The sequence below is a fragment of the Daucus carota genome, chromosome 2 (assembly GCF_001625215.2).
Source record: "Daucus carota subsp. sativus chromosome 2, DH1 v3.0, whole genome shotgun sequence".
Classification (NCBI taxonomy): Eukaryota; Viridiplantae; Streptophyta; class Magnoliopsida; order Apiales; family Apiaceae; genus Daucus; species Daucus carota.
This window is the reverse complement of record NC_030382.2, coordinates 24402422-24421645: the sequence shown is the minus strand read 5'-3', so window position 1 is coordinate 24421645 and position 19224 is coordinate 24402422. Positions and strand designations below refer to the sequence as shown.

At 32.6% G+C, this 19224-nt stretch overlaps 1 protein-coding gene and 1 long non-coding RNA gene across 5 annotated transcripts; both read left to right on the top strand.

Annotated features, from left to right (window-relative positions):
- Window positions 1-265: 265 nt before the first annotated feature.
- On the top strand, window positions 266-1563 carry LOC108208407 (uncharacterized). The gene is made up of 3 exons (XM_017378939.1): window positions 266-421; window positions 972-1076; window positions 1187-1563. The coding sequence occupies exons 1-3, from the start codon at window positions 341-343 to the stop codon at window positions 1430-1432; spliced, it is 432 nt and encodes a 143-aa protein (XP_017234428.1). The 5' UTR covers window positions 266-340; the 3' UTR covers window positions 1433-1563.
- Window positions 1564-8885: 7322 nt separating this feature from the next.
- Window positions 8886-17449, top strand: LOC108206964 (uncharacterized). Of its 4 annotated transcripts, none has more exons than XR_001804198.2 (8): window positions 8886-9036; window positions 9245-9286; window positions 10298-10402; window positions 11108-11246; window positions 11570-11696; window positions 14741-14867; window positions 14973-15003; window positions 16454-17449. It is a non-coding gene; the product is annotated as an uncharacterized LOC108206964 (long non-coding RNA). The 4 variants fall into 4 exon arrangements; XR_001804199.2 differs by having other exon boundaries at window positions 14741-14815; window positions 16454-17448; XR_001804197.2 differs by lacking the exon at window positions 16454-17449 and adding an exon at window positions 15201-16436 and having other exon boundaries at window positions 14741-14815.
- The last annotated feature ends 1775 nt before the right edge of the window (window positions 17450-19224 follow it).

Here is a 19224-nt window from a genome sequence, read left to right as displayed (position 1 = left end):
ATTTAGCCAGTCTATGAAAATTTTGTATCTTCTGTTTAGTATCCAGTTAGGTAGTATCAAGCTTATTAACTGGTATTAATAATAGCTATCACTCATTACGAAAATGTGGTCATTCTAAAATCTATAATTATTATACACATAATTCCCTCTCGAAAATAAAAAAACTAAATTATAACGTGTCACATGCCGACGAAGGTTAAAGCCCTGCGAAGATGACAAAACTGTGTTGCAGACAATAATTATTATTCCAATATCCAATATCAAAATCAAATCACGAGTCACTTCTCATTTCGCCTATAAAAACAAGTTCACCCGAGTTATTATTGAGAGGGAGAGAGTGATGGCAGTGACCAAGGGACGAAAGGGATTAACTCTGCACAGAAAGCTTCGCGTGCTGAAACATCTTACCAGCTCCAAATCTGTGAGATTCTCGACGGTCTTGTTTTCGTTTTCTGTATTTCATTTTGCTTATATTTACCAAGTTTTTGTGATCTACTACAATTTCTTATAGGGTTTTCGACTCGTTAATGGATTGTTGAAATTGATGGTATGGGAAGTCTCGGGAGGTCAAACCGAAGAGATTCATGTAGGTTTCAATGGCGGAGGATTGCCGGAATGATGGCCGGAATCAATGGCCATTTTCCGGCCGGCGGAGACATTGCCACCATTCCGGCAATCCTCCATCATTGAAACCTACATTAATCTGTTCGGTTTGATCTCCCGAAACTTCCCATACCATCAATTTCATCAATCCATGAACGAATCGAAAACCCTCAAATTAAAAACCCTAATTGACTAACTTCCATTAGTCAAAAACTGACGGAAGGACCTTAATTGAAAATTTACAAAGTTTGAGGATGCATAAATTGACAAACTTAGTTCAAGGATGCGAATAAAAAATGGACCAAAGTTCAAGGACGTATAAATTAATTATCCCTTTCTTATACGTTTTGTACTGATTATATATTAAGGTGAAGGCAAACACTATCATTAAGGATGCGTTTTGTTACATGTGTAAGCTGAAACTTCAGTTGGCTATACATAAAGAACATCTTTATGTCATGCAGCATCTTCAGGTCTCTCTCTCTCTCCCTCCCCCTCCCCCTCCCCCTCTCTTCTGTCTCCCTCTCTGTCTCCCCCTACCTCTCTCCCTCTCTCTCTGTTTAAACTTGTGCATGTTTGGCAGGAGGTGAAAGTGATAAAGACTGAAACGGGACAGATAGAAATAAAGGTGGCATGCAAGATGGGAGAAGATATTCTAGTCCCAGTACTGGAAGTCCTTGAGAAAATGAACTTGAATGTTATCAATGCAAAAGTTAGTTGCGAATGCGTCTTCTCCATGGAAGCGATTGTTGAACAACTTGACAAAGCTCCTCTAGATTTGGGACGAGTGGAGAAAGCCATTCTCGTAGCTATTCAAACCCAAGCCTAAGATAAATCATAGAGCCTCCAGTTATATTATATAGATGGCTCTGTGTCTTCAGACTTGATCAGTTGTATGTAATTACTTTCATTTTGAAGTTAAATGCACACGAAAGTGACGACAAACTGCACGAAAGTAAATATGCGTATACGAAGTCAATGAGCCTCGTTAAGAGCATCTCCAATGTGAGGTGCCAACCAAAATTGCTAAACATGCTTATTCATCAAAAATATCAATATTTTATTTTCTCTTTCTTTTAAGTTACTTTTGGCACCCCTCTTATCAATATTCACTCCAATGGTTGGCAATTAAAGTTGTCAAAAATACTATAATTTTGTTTATCTAAAATTAGATAGGATATTATAGGCTTTCATGACAATAAATGAATTTTTCCCATTTTGGGAGGGTGTCAAAAATTGACAACTTTGCTTGGCACCCCGGTCACTCCAATGAGTAGCCAAAAAGATTGTTATGCCATGTCATGCCACATGGCATTTTGACACCTCTCTTAGCACCCCTATTGGAGATGCTCTAAGAACCACAGTAATTTAAATCGTTAACCCATGAGGCCCAACTAAACTAAATATAGCAATACCCTGCCCAAACAACTTTAAACTTACCTATGATATGAAAGGGCGTGCCATGCTGTACATGGATTACACTGATGATCGTTTTTGTTAAACTTTTTTTATAAAAAAGAAATCAATTCATTTAAAGTCTACAAATACAATCGAAATTGGACAAACGTGAAAGAATATCATTGTTGAATCTTTTCTTCTTCGAGAGACAACTAAGCGATTTGAAGATAATGAATATATGTACTTGTTTGTGTATATAAAAAAATATTAAATTTAAATTTTAATTATAGTTACGGATATTCAGATACTTGTATAAAGCTGGTAATATAAATTGAGATTTAGTAAAATATGTTGGTAAGATCAACGTTTGTTATACAACCAGTTTGATAATATTTTTGTTATTTACTTGATTTAAGATAGAGCTTGAAAACACTATAATTTGTGAGATATGATAATGAAATCTTTGACACGTTTCTTAAAATTTGAAAAACATTTTTTTCTTAAAGTTTTGGGAGTTGTTTCTTTAAACTCAATATTTGAGTCAAGAACTGATATTCAACAAATCTATTTTAACATTTATCATAGAGTAAAATGTAAATTCTGTACCCATAATTTCCTCTCCATGCATTTTGTGTACTTTTATTCCAATATCCAACAAAATGCCTCCTACACTTGTCAAAATAGGCCATATGCGTAATTCTGTCGATTCTTTTGAACACTGGTAACATTAAAGGTAACATCAGTTTAATAAGAAACCTAATTTACTAAATTCAGCATGTATAAATGATTACACAAAAGCGCACACAACTGGCGAGTGTTTTGCTCTGGGTATTTTACGAATTTGAATAATTAAATTTAAAAAATAGTATAAGTCATGCATTCTATTAAAAAATAAGTATTTAATATTTGATATTAGGAACTTTAGCAAATATACTATTTTTTGTAAGTCTTTTTGTAATTTTACAATGTTCAGAAAACAATTCTGAATATATTGTGCAAATTCGTACAAATTCAGTATTTCAGGCCAACTATGGTTACTTACAATGAAGTTTTAGAAGTGTCAATAGCATTAAGTATAGACCTTTCAGCGACTGCTCCGTCGACTCTTTTTCACGAACTTACTCTGAAGACTCCGACGATTGTATAATTAGTGATGTCGTTCCATCTCTGCAATCATCATCGAGCGCAAGCAATGCAAAGACATATATTTCAGGCTAATTATAGTTACTTACAACTAAGCTTCGGGAGTGTTGATTGAGTATATATTTATATATATGTGTTAGATATTAGTATTCTCATATTAGTTATGATTTACATTTAATTGGATATTTGTTGATTAAATTTTAAAATTTTACCATAAGAAGTAAGGAGTTCAAAATTGGAAAGGATTTAGAGCAAATTAGAAAAAAATTCGGATTTGTTGACTAATCACGCGAGAATTATTGTTTAGGCCATATCTAGAGTTCTACAAGTCGGATTTGGTAGATTCAACAGCCCATGCGAAGATAATTTAATTTTCTATCATTTTAGATGTGTCCGGATATCAAAAGCCTACTGAAATAGCCCAAGAAAAGTGGAGAAATTAAACCATGAATTTTGACTTTGGAAACTTATTCAGTTTTGGAATTTCCTTGTATATGCCTATTGGAATTAGAACACTTTTGTATTAGGTATTATTAGAGAAAGATTATTACATACTATTTTTGGGAGATAGCCACCACGAGGAAAAGCCAAGAGGAGGAGATGAATGAAATTGTTCTTGGAGATTGCAAGATCAACAACATAGGGATAATTTTCTACCTCTACGCTTTGTATTATATCATAATCTCTTCATGATTCTTACTTATTTTGTTATCACTACTATTCGTTAAACCTTTATTGTTCGTGGGCTGTTTTGAAATCTTGAACCTTAATGATTATACAGGTTTGAGTTATGGAGATGTGTTTTGATTATGCTTATATATACGTTAATGCTTGTAGAGATGCTTGGATTAGCTAGAGTATGCGGACATCACGATATGTTATGTGATTGTTATATCTACAAAGTCAATTAATCTTTCTATGCGGCCATGAGATTAATTGTATTAGTGCGTAATCTGTTTTAACTGTTCTATGCGGTTCATGAGATTATGCGAATAACGGAGCTTATTTCCAAGCGGTCCATGGAAAGTTCTCTGAAGTATCTCTCTTAACATATCAAATAATTCAAAATTGTGTCATAGGTTCAGTGGTGGATATTCATGCTTTCCAACATATATATTTAATTGTTTAGAAGTAATCTTATTGAGATTAATATCTAGATTAATTATAAAATAAAATCAAAACCAAATCATTTATTTGCATAGAAAAATAAAAGAGAACTGAGCCCTTGATCCTCAACATTGAACGATATCCGTACTTATTCTATATTATAATCGACATAAAAGGGTTTAAATTGATTCAAATCAATTTTTGGCGCCGCGCAGTTAGAGATTTAATTTTGCTTATCTTTTGTTCTGTATTATGTACATATTTTTTCTTCTTCTTTTCTCTGCCTATTTCTTGTCTTGTTTCAGGTGTGGAAGGAATTTTTTGTAGTTGACATGGCAATCCCAACACTTCTTGATGATGTTGCATTGTCGATTGCCTATTTTGAAAATTCTTGCATGGTGTATTTTGATCCAATTGAAGGGAAGAGTAGCAATTTCGAGCTCAAACAAAATCTTCAAATGAGATTACGTGTCTTCCATGATCTTCCAACTGAAGAGCCAAACCGACATATTTCTAGGTTTGTGACTATTGTTGAATGTATGGGACCTGATATGGTGCATCCTCAGATTTTAAATATAAAGGCTTTCCCGTTTTCACTTGGTTTAACAGCTTTGGATTGTTTTGAAGACTACACTTTTTTTATCAAGGTCTGAATGAGAACGAAAAGAGATTATTGGATTCTTTTGCTAGAGGTTCTTTTATTGATTTGTCTCCTAGTGTTGCTGAACAACTGATTACTAACAGAGCTGCCAATGAGCTTGAATATGGGAGTCCTACAAGGTCAGAATCAATTCTAGGAGTTTAATATGATCCAAGATTGACAAAGAGCAAAACTTGGCGAGGTTGAGTGCATTAATTCATATTGTAAGAACACCTCAAGCTGCAATATGTGATTTTTGCACAACTCTAGGGCATTCTACTAATTTGTGACCATATTTATTTTATGGAAGTTAGGAAGAATATCACTTCTTAGAAACATATAATCCAAGGATGGGAGATCACATGAGATATGGAGATACTAATGATGCTCTATATAAATTTCAGTTTCGGGACAATTCTACACATACGGGTTTTCAGCAGAGGGAACCAGTACTCCATCTCAATTCAACTAGTGGAAGAAATATTGAAAAATTATTGACCAAATTAGTTTGGCGACAATTGGAGATGCAAAGATGATGTTCCAAAGATTCTCAAGACATCAAAGAGGTTCAAACACAACTTGGGGATGTGGGTAACAAAACAAATTACAAACATGAGTTGGTTGCAATTCATGAAACTACACAGCCACAACCAAAGTTTAAGCATGTAAATGTCTTTACCGCCTATTAGTCATTAGGTGAAGGAAACTCTATTTCACAAGTTAGTTACATACTTGATGAACCTGATAAAGAAGCAGTGTAACAACTAATTAAGAATTGGTTGTAACAGTACCTAAAGAGAATTCTCCTATGTTATTTTACACCAACTATGAGAAAGATTGTAGAAGGGGGGGTTGAATACAATCTTTTACAAATTAAAAGATTCAAGAACAAGAACACTTAAAACAATAAAACAGAAAAACACCAAGTATTAAAAATATGGGTGGATTGAATGATCCACCCGTGAGATTTATATTGAAGAATCTGTGGATTGATTACAATTCGCACAGCTGCAGGTTCATCACTTGAATAGTTTCTAACTCTCAGATTTTCTCTCAAGTATTCGAACACATTCAGCTGATGCTACTAACTTGGTTATATACTCCAAGTTTTATAAATCTTTTAACTAGAATACAAATTATGCACTCTAATCTAAGCTATGCTGCACATCTTTGTCTTATGCATGCTTTATGTGTTGTCTTCATATTTGACCATAATCTTGATATGATCCATATTGCATTGCATGAGATAAGAATGTTTCTGGTTCTTCTTTATTGTCCTAATAAGGCTTCCATGTCTATTTAAGTGTAATTCGATCCATGTGATTTGTCAGACTTAAGCTCTAGTCACTTTCAACTGCTCTTTGCTTCATCAGTTGAATGTACCTTCATCAGTTGAACGAATTACAGACTTCATCAGTTGAATGTTGTTCCAGTCTCATCAGTTGAATTCCTTAGCTTCATCAGTTGAACACTTTGTCTTCAGTTGAATGCTTGGTTTTCATCAGTTGAAACATGATCCAGTCTTCATCAGTTGAATAGTTACATCTTATCAGTTGAATATCCTTCACTTAGATAAAATTACATGGCATTGAATATTTACAATTAGCCATCCTATTCTACCCATCCGTTGATAATTCTCAAGGACAAGAAATATAACAATTACAACTGAAATTTTGATAAAGATTCTAAATAAAACATGTTACAGAGTGTTTATATTATCATCAAAATTATTGATTCCTAACAATCTCCCCCAATTTATGACTAGAGAAGATGCAGAAATAAATTCTACACTTGATGATAACAAAACACAAATAAAACAAAATACAAAATTTAAATGCAAGAGATAGAAAGTTTACGGATGATTTTGCTCCTCTAGACTGAGCAGTTTACTTATTCCTAGAAGATCTTCTTCTTCTGGACTTAAGCTTTTCTTCTAAAATATCAATCTGTTTCTGGAATATCCTGTAGAACCATTCTTCATCACTATCTTGTCTGTTGAGCTTGGATTGAAGAGTCTTCAGAGTGTTCAGGCTAGCAATTTTGAGTTGATCTTTAGGTCTGAAAAATCTCCTAACACCCTGGCTGTCCCTGAACTCCATAATTGGGGTTGGCTCATAATGAATTTTCTTTTCAGTGTAGGGGATTTTCAGCCTTCTTTGTAGGCTATCATCAGAATTCCATTCCTTCCTTATCTCCAAAATTCTCTTTAGCACCATTTGCTTAGCTGGTGGTGTAAAGCCCCCTGTCCTCTTCATAGCAGCATAGATTTTTGTGAGAGACCTAAAACCTTCAGATTGCAGAACTCAATGAAGAGGCCAAGTGACATCACCCTTTCTTTTGTATGAGAAAATCAGTCTTTCAGGAAGCTTGGAAGTTGGCTCTATTCCTCTTACTTCATTTAGATCATTCAAATCCAGCTCCAGCTCAGAAATTTCTTCAATATTTGCTATGACAAGATAGTCATTTGCATTCTCAGGTTCCTTAGGAGGTTTTGGAAGATTAGCCAATTTCTTTGCTATTGACTTTCCTTTCTTCTTACGCTTTGAAGTTTCTTGAACAAGGAAGGCAGGTACAGGAATATTGTCAAGATCAATTGGCTCCTCCTTAGGTATGATTGGCTCATCATGGAAGTTGACATCTGGATGCATAACTGTGGTTTCTTTGATTGGAGAAGAAGGCTTTGATGATTGAACATTCTTCTCAGGCTCTTCTTCTCTTCTCTTAGTAGCCTCAGGCATCTTTGATCTGGTTTTGACTCTCTTCTTCTTTGGAGGATTCTCAGGAGCAATCCTATTTTCATTTTGAAGAAGTTCAGCTTCCAACTCCTTTTCCAGCTCAATTGCATACCTTTCATCAACTTCTATTTGTTGATTTATAGAAAGTTGAGATTCATGTTCTTTCCGTTCACATTCTTTGGCCACCTCCTCAGCTTTTGCAAAAGAATAGTATGGGTGGCCAGTTCCAATAAACAGCTTCTAACCTTCTCTGTAGATAATAGCAAAATGAGCTTTTAGAGCCTCATCTGTACTATCCTTGTAGCTTTTAATTTCTTGGCCCAGAAGTTTGTATTCACTTTTGTTAGGCCTGGCTAAAGGGAAATAGATTGAGCTTGAATCTTTGCCAGGCCTTGAATAACCACAGTTGTTTGGAAATAGGATGGCCTTGAACTCATTCAACATTGATGGCTCACCCTTTTCTTTCTTTGAAGGAATAACAATCTCAGGTGTGATTACCCAGAGAATTGTTGTTGTAGTTGGAAAAGAGGTTGGGACTGTTGTGGTTGTAGATGTAGACTTTGAAGCTTGTTTTGCCAACAACTGGTCTAACATCTCCCTTATTGAATCCCTTTTGCTCCTTGCTTTGAGCTCATTTGCAGTGAAATAGGGAGGTGGAATTCTTGCTACCAACTCTGCAGGTGATGGTAAGGGTGCTTTCTCCCCCTTTTTGTTTTCATCAAGTGCAGGTGGCACTACACCATAAAAGGCCTATCGCAACGTCGTCCTAGTGAATGTTGCTCGATTATGTTACCTTAGCTAAAGCACTTCTACCCTGCCGCAACAACATGTTTTAGATGTTAGCTTAGCCATAAATGTAATGTTGCCAAAGTTAGAACTTGTGTGTGGTTGCAACATACATCCAGATATATTAGCTTAGGCTATTATAAAGTATATATACTATTTTTCTACATATAATTAAAGGTGAAAATATTTATTTTCATTTAAAATTAAAAAAAAATACAAATTCTATAATTATAAAACTAAATTTATTTACATTTTATAATAACAACTTCAAAATCGTATTGTGTTAAGTGGATTAATATATTTAATTAAAATAACTTTAATTATTTTATTAATATTTATTATAAATATTAATTATAACATTTAATTATTAAAAATAAAGAAAAAATTGTTTGTGGCTGGATTTTGGACAGCGCATACGCTTGTGGGTGAAATTCAGACAAGTTAAGAAGGATTTTACTTTTCACTAACCCGCCCCTTTTTTCACTCACTTCATTCACAACACTGTCTCTTTTACTCCTGTATCTCTCCATTCACAGCTCTCTCCCTCACTGCCGCTCTCGTGCTCTCTCAGCTCTGCCTCGTGCTCCATCCTCAGCGCTGTCTTCTCTCTATCGTGCTTAATAGGTTGGTAGCTAGAGTTAAAATTAGGGCTTGGTTTGAAGGGACGAGGCTTTGGTACTCTAACTAGGGCTTTGGGTCTTCAAATCAGGGCTTTGGGTCTTCATCTTATTTCCATTTACAACTATTATTTCTCTTTAGCTTTCATTTTAGGGCTTTTTGAGTTGGGGGATTGCATGTCAAATTAAATACCCACTTTATTTGTTATTTTCAGGGATTCTTCATATCGGGGTTGGATTCAAGGATTTGTGTGCAGGTATTCCCCCAGTGGTGCTATATTTTTTAGTAAATGTTTTTATTTTTTAGTTGGATTTGTGTTTAGTTTTTGTTTGTTTATCTTTAATTTGTACTCTCTTTTTCGTTGTGAATAATATTCTGTTTATGTGAAGATTATGTGTGGTGTTGTTAAGTGGATAATACTCTGTTTAGGACTGTGTAATTTCAGTGGTCAATTTAAGTATTTATTTTTTAATATATTATAATAATATACTCTATTTGGGTTTTTAGTTTGTAGCTCTGTTTCTGATGTTGATTGAATTGATGTTACTTTGGGGTTTTTGTTAAATTTGTTTGTTTATGAATGAGTTCAGCACAATGAAGTTCATTTTAGTGGTTTATGGCTAATGTAGAAATATGTGAATTTTGTTGTGTAACCATGATTTAGGTTTTATTTGTGGGGTTTTTAATCTGTAGCTTTTGCTTCTAATTTTGATTGAATTCATGTTGATTCGTTGTGGTTTTAGTTGAAATTGCTTGTATATTAGGAGTGTATTAATGTATTTGGGTATGATGATCTTTTAGACAATAGAGGGAGATGTGATATGTAATTGCTTACTCAAGATTTTGTTTTTGACTATTTCTGATTTAAGTTTAAACTGAAAAGCTGTAGAGTCCCATATATTGTTACCAAATATAGGAGACTGAGTTTAAACTAGATATGATAGACAAAAATGTGTACACACACTTATTACACTAAAATAAGAAGTGGTCCAAATATATGGTCTAAAGGAATAAACATCAGAACAGTCAAAATCAAGCAGTATTATCAAATAAAAAGATTTTGGAAACAAGATGGGACATCCCTCTATGTAGTAGTATCAATATATGTTCTTATGTTGATTTAGACATACCAACAAGCTTTTCAGACACTGTATTTCTAAATATTTTGTTTGTTGTCATGTAATTAGTTGTGATAGAACTAGTTTTGAATAGTATGTTTAAGTTTCAAACAGGTTTAGTTTTAAACTCTTAGTTTTTTTTTGTTCAGGAAGCCGGTGTTTAAACTTAAGTGAGAAAGAGTTAACAACACTTTGGTGGATTTGGGAATATCTTTAGTGTAAACTTAGTGGAGATTTCGGTGCTTCAAATTCAGGTTCTAACCCTGACTTCTATATTTTGATACGTATGTTAGGTAAATGATGATGTGCATTAATTTGATGATAATGTAGTGATGTTATGTGGTGTGATGTTAAGTATTTACAATCTCTTTAATTGATATTGTCTGAAGCCTATTCATGCTGTATTTTACTGTTATGTCCTCCAACTCTCAGCCGTATTTACAACAATATATCTCTTGACCACGTTGACTTATACGATTCTTAATACTCTCAAATCAATTTATACAGCATACACACACGTGTATGTAAAAGCTATGTACTGTGATAGCTTTACAACTATCAAACCTGTTGCCCCGGTTTCCAAACTCACGTGTCCACTGTTTAAACCATTAATTTCAAATTTCAAACTCCTGTACTTTCATTTTGTTTGAATGGTTTTAATTTGTTAAGGATTTGAAACCCTTAATTTCTTTAGGGTATTTTCTGAGCAAGAAAACAGTTTAATACCTCTTCTCCTTCTGCCGCTTCCATTTAATTTTACAGCATTTGTGTTTAACTGTTTATCGCGTTTACTATTTTGTATGATTTAGATGTTTTTATTTTGTTTTTCTCTCTATGATTGTTGCTTGAACTATTTGTCGTTTACTCTGTGCTTTTCTAATGCAGGTTTTGGTTTGCTCAGATTAATTTAAGAAAATGACTTGCCTAATGTGATATTTTATTTCATTTTCATTTTTCAGATTTTCTATTGATGCTCTTTATGAGTATAGATTTCTGACATATTTAAATCATGGAGAATATTGAAGGATATGGAGATGGAATGTATTGATCGTATCACCGAGAATAATTTTGTAGAATTGATTATATGAATACTTGCAGGTATACATTCTCAAACATGGCATCCGTCCTCTAAGTTGATATTTGCATATTTTTATTTCTTTTGTAGATTTATTGAATTAAAATTAGTCGTTGTGTTGCTCTTATAGTTGGATGTCCTTCTAATAGCCATATAAATTGTATAACTTCAATTTTAATCTGATTTGGTAGATTAAATTGTATAGTTTAGACTCACCTTGAAATCTCAATCTGATTTGGTAGATTAAACCTCTTTTTGAAACTGTTAATTTGAGACAGAGTTAGATAGAACATTTCTTTTCGAATATAAATTTAAAAAGTTTCTTTAACTTTGTGATATTCTGAAGCCCTGGAGATTGATAAATTTTATGATGGTGATGATGCTATCTTGCATCCAATTGAAAGTCTACCACCTTTCTGCTTCTCGGTTTCTTGATTCCTTATGGATTTCCAAGTCTTCGGCTTCTTTTCAAGGTTCTTTCCTACACATATATTACTGTTGTTTGTTTGATATGAGCTATGCTCTAATATTTTATGTTCACTACAAGAAAAACAGCCTCAGACAACACACATTACACAGCGGTTTGGAAAAATTCCGTTGTGCCAATCTGACATACAACGGAGAAATATTTTTCCTTGACATACCGTTGTCTGAGAGCGGAATAGACATTGGTTACGTAAACTATTGTCTATGTGGTAATCTTCAAAACTTGACAGACAAGCTTTATTTTTGAAAGTGTTGTGTGACATTGTTGACACAATGGTCTAGTAACCGTTGTGAATGTAGATCGTTAAGACAATGGTTTTTAACGCGATGTTGTGTAATTCACACAACGGTTACATTTCATTAAAAAAAATAACATTGTCTAATAAACATCACTACAACGGTTTCAAAACAATTGTCTAATTAATGAATTAGACAAGCCTTTTTGAAACTGTGTTGTGCAAATTAAAAAGTTTGTAAAATGGTTTTTCGAATGTATTGTCCTATACAATATCACACAACGGGATGGAAACAGTTGTCTGAAATAACTCTTTTAGAATTTCGATAGACACCACATGATGAGGTGGCACCATATGATTAGTCATAAGACTATCACTTGGATTGCTGAGATGGTGCAATGAGAGCCGTTGATTGAAAGGAGATTTAAAATCAGTCGTCAGATTAAAAAAACGTTGATACGCTTACACAACGGTTTTTGTCAAAAGAAATGTTGGCACATATTTTCTCAGACAATATTTTCCCATAGAAAACCGTTGTCTAAAAGACTCGTTCTAGAACTTTATAGGAAAGATGAGACAACAATCTTTAATGAAATAACTTTTGTCTTTAGACCTTATTCTAGAAGGTTCATTAAGGAAACAACGGAATTTTATCAAAATAATTCAACGAATGTGGCACAATATCTATTTTAGGGACTAGTAATTTTACTAGCATTTTCTTAAAAATCGTACAAGATAAATTTATAAATTTATTATTTTTTGATTATTTTTGTACAAGACTAAAATAAGTGGGTATTAACATATATAGGGTTGGATAGTTGAAAAATTCATTTCAAAAAATATTTCAGTTAATCCTGTTTTGGGGACTAGTATTTTTACTGTATTTTTACTAAAAAGTCATACAAGATAAATTAATGATTTTTTTATTTTTTTACATGACTAAAGTAAGTAGGCATTAACATCCGGACGGTTGGATCGTTGAAAAATTCATTTCAAAAAATATTTCAGTTAATCTGCTACGAATCCCGTTTTGGGGACTAGTATTTTTACCAGATATATATTAAAAAGTCATACAACATAAATTTATTATTTTTTGATTAATTTTGTACATGACTAAAATAAGTGGATATTAACATCCGTATGGTTGGATCATTGAAAAATTCATTTGAAAAAATATTTTCAGTTCATCTGGTACGATCCTGTTTTGGGGACTAGTTTTTTTCCTAGATATTTATTAAAAAGTCATAAAAGATAAATTTATTATTTTTTGATGGATTTTGTACATGAATAAAATAAGTGGGTATTAACATCAGTATGGTTGGATCGTTGAAAAATTCATTTCAAAAAAAAAAATTCAGTTAATCTAGCACAAATCTTGTTCTAGAGACTAGTAATTTTACTAGATTTTTATTAAAAAGTTGTATAAGATAAATTTATTATTTTTGATTATTTTTCTACATGACAAAAATAAGTGGGTATTAACATCTGTACAGTTGGATCGTTGAAAAATTTATTTCAAAAAATATTTCAGTTAATCTCGCACGAGTCTCATGTAAGGGAATAGTAACATTATTTGATTTTTATTAAAAATTCATACAATATAAATTTATTATTTTTTGATTATTTTTGTACATGAATAAAATAAGTGAGTTTTAACATCCTTACAGTTAGATCGTTGAAAAATTCATTTCAAATAATTTTTCAGTTAATCTCTCACGAGTCACATTATAGGGACTGGTAATATTATAAGATTTTTATTAAAAAGTCATACAATATAAATTTATTATTTTTTGATTATTTTTGTACATGAATAAAATAAGTGGGTATTAACATCCGTACGGTTTGATCGTTGAAAAATTCATTTCAAAAAATATTTCAGTCAATCCGGCACCATTCTCATTTTAGAGACTAGTAATTTTACTAGATTTTTATTAAAAAGTTGTACAAGATCAATTTTTTATTTTTTGATTATTTTAGTAAAAGACTAAAATGAGTGGGTATTAACATCCGTACGGTTGGATCATTGAAAAATTTATTTCAAATAATATTTCAGTTAATCAGTTACAAATTCTGTTTTGGGGAATTGTAATTTTACTAGAATTTAGATAAAAAGTTAAGCAAGATAAATTTTTTTTTTTTTGATTATTTTTTTACATGACTAAAATGAGTGGTTATAACATCCGTACGGTTAGATCGGTGAAAAATTTATTTTAAAAAATATTTCTATTAATCTGGCACGAGTCAAGTTTTAGGGATTTAGTAATTTCATTAGATCTTTCTTAATAAGTCGTACAAAATAAATTTATTATTTTTAGATTATTTTTGTATGTCACTAAAATAAGATGCATAATTTTTTATGCATAATAATAAACATAATTAACTTAAAAATTATTATATATTATAAGATGCAAAATTTTTTATTTTAAAGTCTCAAAAAAATTAAATATATATTTATAATAATATTAAATGGCACAAAGGCCCATGAAATAGTAGAGCGGCAAATATGCCGCCCATTAATTTTGTTCCTCTGCTTCACTTTTAACAAAACATAGATCTCAATTTCTATCTCTTTCACTCTCTTGTACAACTATCTCTTGTAAAAGTCTCTACAAATTCTTTAATTTCTTCGAAGTAGTATGTATTTTGTTTCAAATTTAGACTTCTCGATTGATCTGTGTTCCATTTTGAAGATTTCGGATGAGGCTTTTTCAGCTTAGGGTTCTTCATTTTTTAGTTCAATTAATTGGATGTATTCGGTGAAACTTCAATTAACTTATCTCTCTCTTTGATTTCAGTGCTTCCTCGATTTGGGTTTTCGATTTGGAGCTTGTTCAGTGAATTATGGCTTCGATTTGTGGCTATATTATTATGTAAGTTAGAGATTTGGATTTGGGGCTTGTTGATACTCACTAATTATGATAGGTATTAACCGGTATTTTGTAATTGTGATTGTTTCGAACAAAGTATATTCCCATGTTCACATTTTACCATTAAGTTATGACATTTTTTTGTTCTATGAAATTGCAGGAGAATCCTCTTATAAGGATATATGCCTATGGTAAGTATGTGTTTCTCATTGTAAACATGCCTATTGATTTATGTTTTTATCTTTTTTAAATATTAGCATATATGGCCCAGGGTGTCTGCCCATCTTGGGACTAAAAATGACCTCATATGTCTATCTAATTTTCCGAAACTTTTTAAGTTGAATAATTTTAAATTTGTTATTGAATATATTCTTCTAATCTAATGTAGCAAAGAATCTTATACTTGGTTTCAAGTCCGTGACCCTGCATGACAAAGGCAATGGTGAATTGTTGGATTTGTCTAGCAACTTTATATTCACATAGAATGATGTTGGTAAGAGTAGGGCACTTGTTTATGTTCAACAGCAAGCTGCAAGAGCTTAACAATGCTGTCGTTGTTACCAGTTTGACCTTTAAATTTACTAAGGAGCAACTCTCTGGCTTTGAGGTAGCTCCATTCTGTTAAAACCTGGCTCTGATACCAATTGTTATTTTACACCAACTATGAGAAAGATTGTAGAAGGGGGGGTTGAATACAATCTTTTAAAAATTAAAAGATTCAAGAACAAGAACACTTAAAACAATAAAACAGAAAAACACCAAGTATTAAAAATACGGGTGGATTGAATGATCCACTTGTGAGATTTTATATTGAAGAATCTGTGGATTGATTACAATTCGCACAGGTACAGGTTCATCACTTGAATAGTTTCTAACTCTCAGATTTTCTCTCAAGTATTCGAACACATTCAACTGATGCTACTAACTTGGTTATATACTCCAAGTTTTACAAAGCTTTTAACTAGAATACAAATTATGCACTCTAATCTAAGCTATGCTGCACATCTTTGTCTTATGCATGCTTTCTGTGTTGTCTTCATCTTTGACCATAATCTTGATATGATCCATATTGCATTGCATGAGATAAGAATGTTTCTGGTTCTTCTTTATTGTCCTAATCAGGCTTCCATGTCTATTTTAGTGTAATTCGATCCATGTGATTTGTCAGATTTAAACTCTAGTCATTTTCAACTGCTATTTGCTTCATCAATTGAATGTACCTTCATCAGTTGAACGAATTACAGACTTCATCAGTTGAATGTTGTTCCAGTCTCATCAGTTGAATTCCTTAGCTTCATCAGTTGAACACTTTGTCTTTAGTTGAATGCTTAGTTTTCATCAGTTGAAACATGATCCGGTCTTCATCAGTTGAATATTTACATCTCATCAGTTGAATATCCTTCACTTAGATAAAATTACATGGCATTGAATATTTACAATTAGCCATCCTATTCTACCCATCCGTTGATACTTCTCAAGGACAAGAAATATAACAATTACAACTGAAATTTTGATAAAGATTCTAAATAAAACATGTTACAGAGTGTTTATGTTATCATCAAAATTATTGATTCTTAACATCCTAACTTTTCTTATCCAGTTGGCTTTAAAAGTCATTCCTATTGTTCTTTTTCCATCTAGATTGTTGCAGACAAAGATGAATGACATAGAGAAGGAACGCCATATGGATACAAAGATAGTTACTATAGAAGAAAGTGCAGTGCGACAAGATTCCAAATTAGTGGGAAAAAAATCGGAAGATGTGGTTTCAGAAGAAGATCATAAGAATTTGTGAGGGATGGAGTTTGTTAGAATAAAAGAGAGTTTTGTATGCACCCTAAATGTGTCACTGATAAATCAACTCCTCTGTTCATTCTCGAAATTGATCTTGATGAAAATTCTACTCTTGAGGGGATACAAAAAAAATCTGAAGGAGTTGGAGCTTCATTCTATCTTGCATGATCCACTTAAACTAGAGTGGAAGCCTTTACCAACTCATTTTAGGTATCACATACCGTTCAATGAACAAGATCGATGGTGAATTTTCAACAAGATTCAAATGTTCGAGCGGATTAATTCTTTGGATGCCGTTCAATTTATGCAACTTTCACGATGCCATTCATGAGCTGAATATTGATATGATTGTGGTGAGTTATCTGCCTTGAAAGTGGAGGCACAATTTAGATGCCGTTCAAATTATGCAACTTTCACGATGCCATTCATAAGTTGATGAATATTGATCTGATAGTGTTGAGTTATCCGCCTTGAATGTGGAGGCACAATGTCTAGCCAAAGACGTTAAAAGAAAAGCAGTTTTTGGGAGACAACTCAAGCCTGTTGAAAGTTTGTACACAGTACCAGCTGGTGGAGGGGATCAAACCCTGACTTTATATTTTTTCACTTATATTTTATATTATTCATTGACGACAATGAACCATCCAAGTGCGGGGAGGTGTTCTTAGGAATAATATTATTAAAAAATATATATATTTTTTAAGAATCCAAATTAATTTAGAATTTTTAAAATTTTTGCATATAATTATCTTGTCTCACAACATGTTTAGTGAGTACATATACACATGGTGTAGACTAATTTGGCATGATTAGTCTGAATGTTATATCCATGTTAAAAACTGTTCAATGCATGATAATTCCTTGTGTGTGCTTGCGAAAATTTTAAAACTAATTTGAGATTTGAGCCTATTTTATGATTGATACAATTTATAACAATCTAATTATTTTGTTTGAGTTGTTTTTCATTTGGCTTGTTGCTCTAGAACTTGATTTAAACCTTATTGAGATGAAATATTATGTGTATGCATGAAAACGATAAAGACACTAGGATTAACCTCATTTATTCGAATAGTATATAAGGATTATATCCTTTGTGAACCCCCTTGAACTTGTATCCAATTTTTTTGTTATCACCAATTTATGAATATTAAGCCTACTTTTTTATTCTTGTATAAATGACTAGTAGAGCATTTTTTGGATTCATTGGAGTAGTGGTAAACATTCAAGTGTGGGGATTTCCTTGTCAAAGGGTGAAAATTTGGGGGGAATCAAGGAAAAAAATATCAAGTACTCCTTTGAGATCATTGGGTGGCAATTGCAGTGTCATTGGAAAAAGGACGATCCATGCGCATGTGCTACTAGAAATTACGGGGATCAACTTAATTCCTCTTGTTTTTTATTGGTCACTTTTCACTACCCAAAATTACTGGTGAATGACATGACATTTAGAAAAAATGTTGGAAAAAGAAAAAAAAATAATCAAGCGGAAAATATGTTCATTGGTGTTACAATATGAAAAGAGAAGTACATAATTATTTGCAAGGACTTTAATGCTTGTGAAAGATTGATCACTTTTTATAATAACCTATAGTTTCATGTTGATTGCTTAACCAAAAGTGCACACAATGCTCTATTAGTAATCGAGTTAGCCACTTGTTAGTTTATTTCTTTGATATCCTATATCCAACCTAAGCCTCGTTACAACCCTCAACAAAGTCCTTTTGATTTGTGCCTGCATATTACAAGATATGTAGATTAGGTGGAAAACCAAGCTTCTGAAAGCGCATGCCTATATTGATTGAACTTGAGTGAAACACCTATACCTAAACACTTGTGTGAATTAAGGGTAATGTGTTCACAACTGTTTTCAGTTCGGCAACATCTTCTCTAATAGAAGTGATCTCAGATTGAATACCTTTGTGTAGAATTTTGTTCACTTTATGAATAGTCTGAAGATCAAGATTAGAGATAATTTTAAATGCCTGGTTTTACGGCTTAGCAAAAAATCGAAAAAAACCCGAACCGAAACCAATAAAAACCGGTAAAAACCGAGCCGGAAAAAACCAATCCGAAACCGAAACAGAAAAATAAAAACCGAACTGATGTTATGGATTCAGTTCCGGTTATTAGTTAAAACCGAACTGAAAAAACCGAACCGAACCAACTATTTAAATAATTAAATAAATATAATATGTATTATATGAATTTAAAAATAATTTGAAGGAAATAAATATATTATATCTTATAATATGGGCTAATGTTACTGTAATAGGTTTGGTTAGCTTGCTAGTTGTCAATTAAGTTGAGTAAGCAGCTGTTCGTTCTCGTTAACTTCCCACAACTTTCCCGTCGATTTATTAATATCTACATCACCAAGAGTAGAACTTCTGAGGACCTAGAATGGAAGGATTTATGCATGGACACTCCGGTTCTTTGTTGGATTTCATTGAGCAAGAAGTTTGTTAATTTTCTCCTCTGTCTATTACAGAGTACATGTCACTGGAAGTTTTTCTTGATTATAAGAATATCATGTCATGGCCAGATTGTCTATTTTACCTAATGAAGCTGTTCAATTATAAGTGTTTTTCATTCTTATGTTTGTCGGTTTTGTACCCAAA

Excerpts from the sequence above, each read along its gene's own strand:
- LOC108208407 (XM_017378939.1), top strand. The coding sequence starts at position 341 with ATGGCAGTGACCAAGGGACGAAAGGGATTAACTCTGCACAGAAAGCTT. Across the intron at positions 422-971 it reads ATCTTACCAGCTCCAAATCT|GTGAAGGCAAACACTATCAT; the intron begins GTGAGATTCTCG and ends TTATATATTAAG. Across the intron at positions 1,077-1,186 it reads ATGTCATGCAGCATCTTCAG|GAGGTGAAAGTGATAAAGAC; the intron begins GTCTCTCTCTCT and ends CATGTTTGGCAG.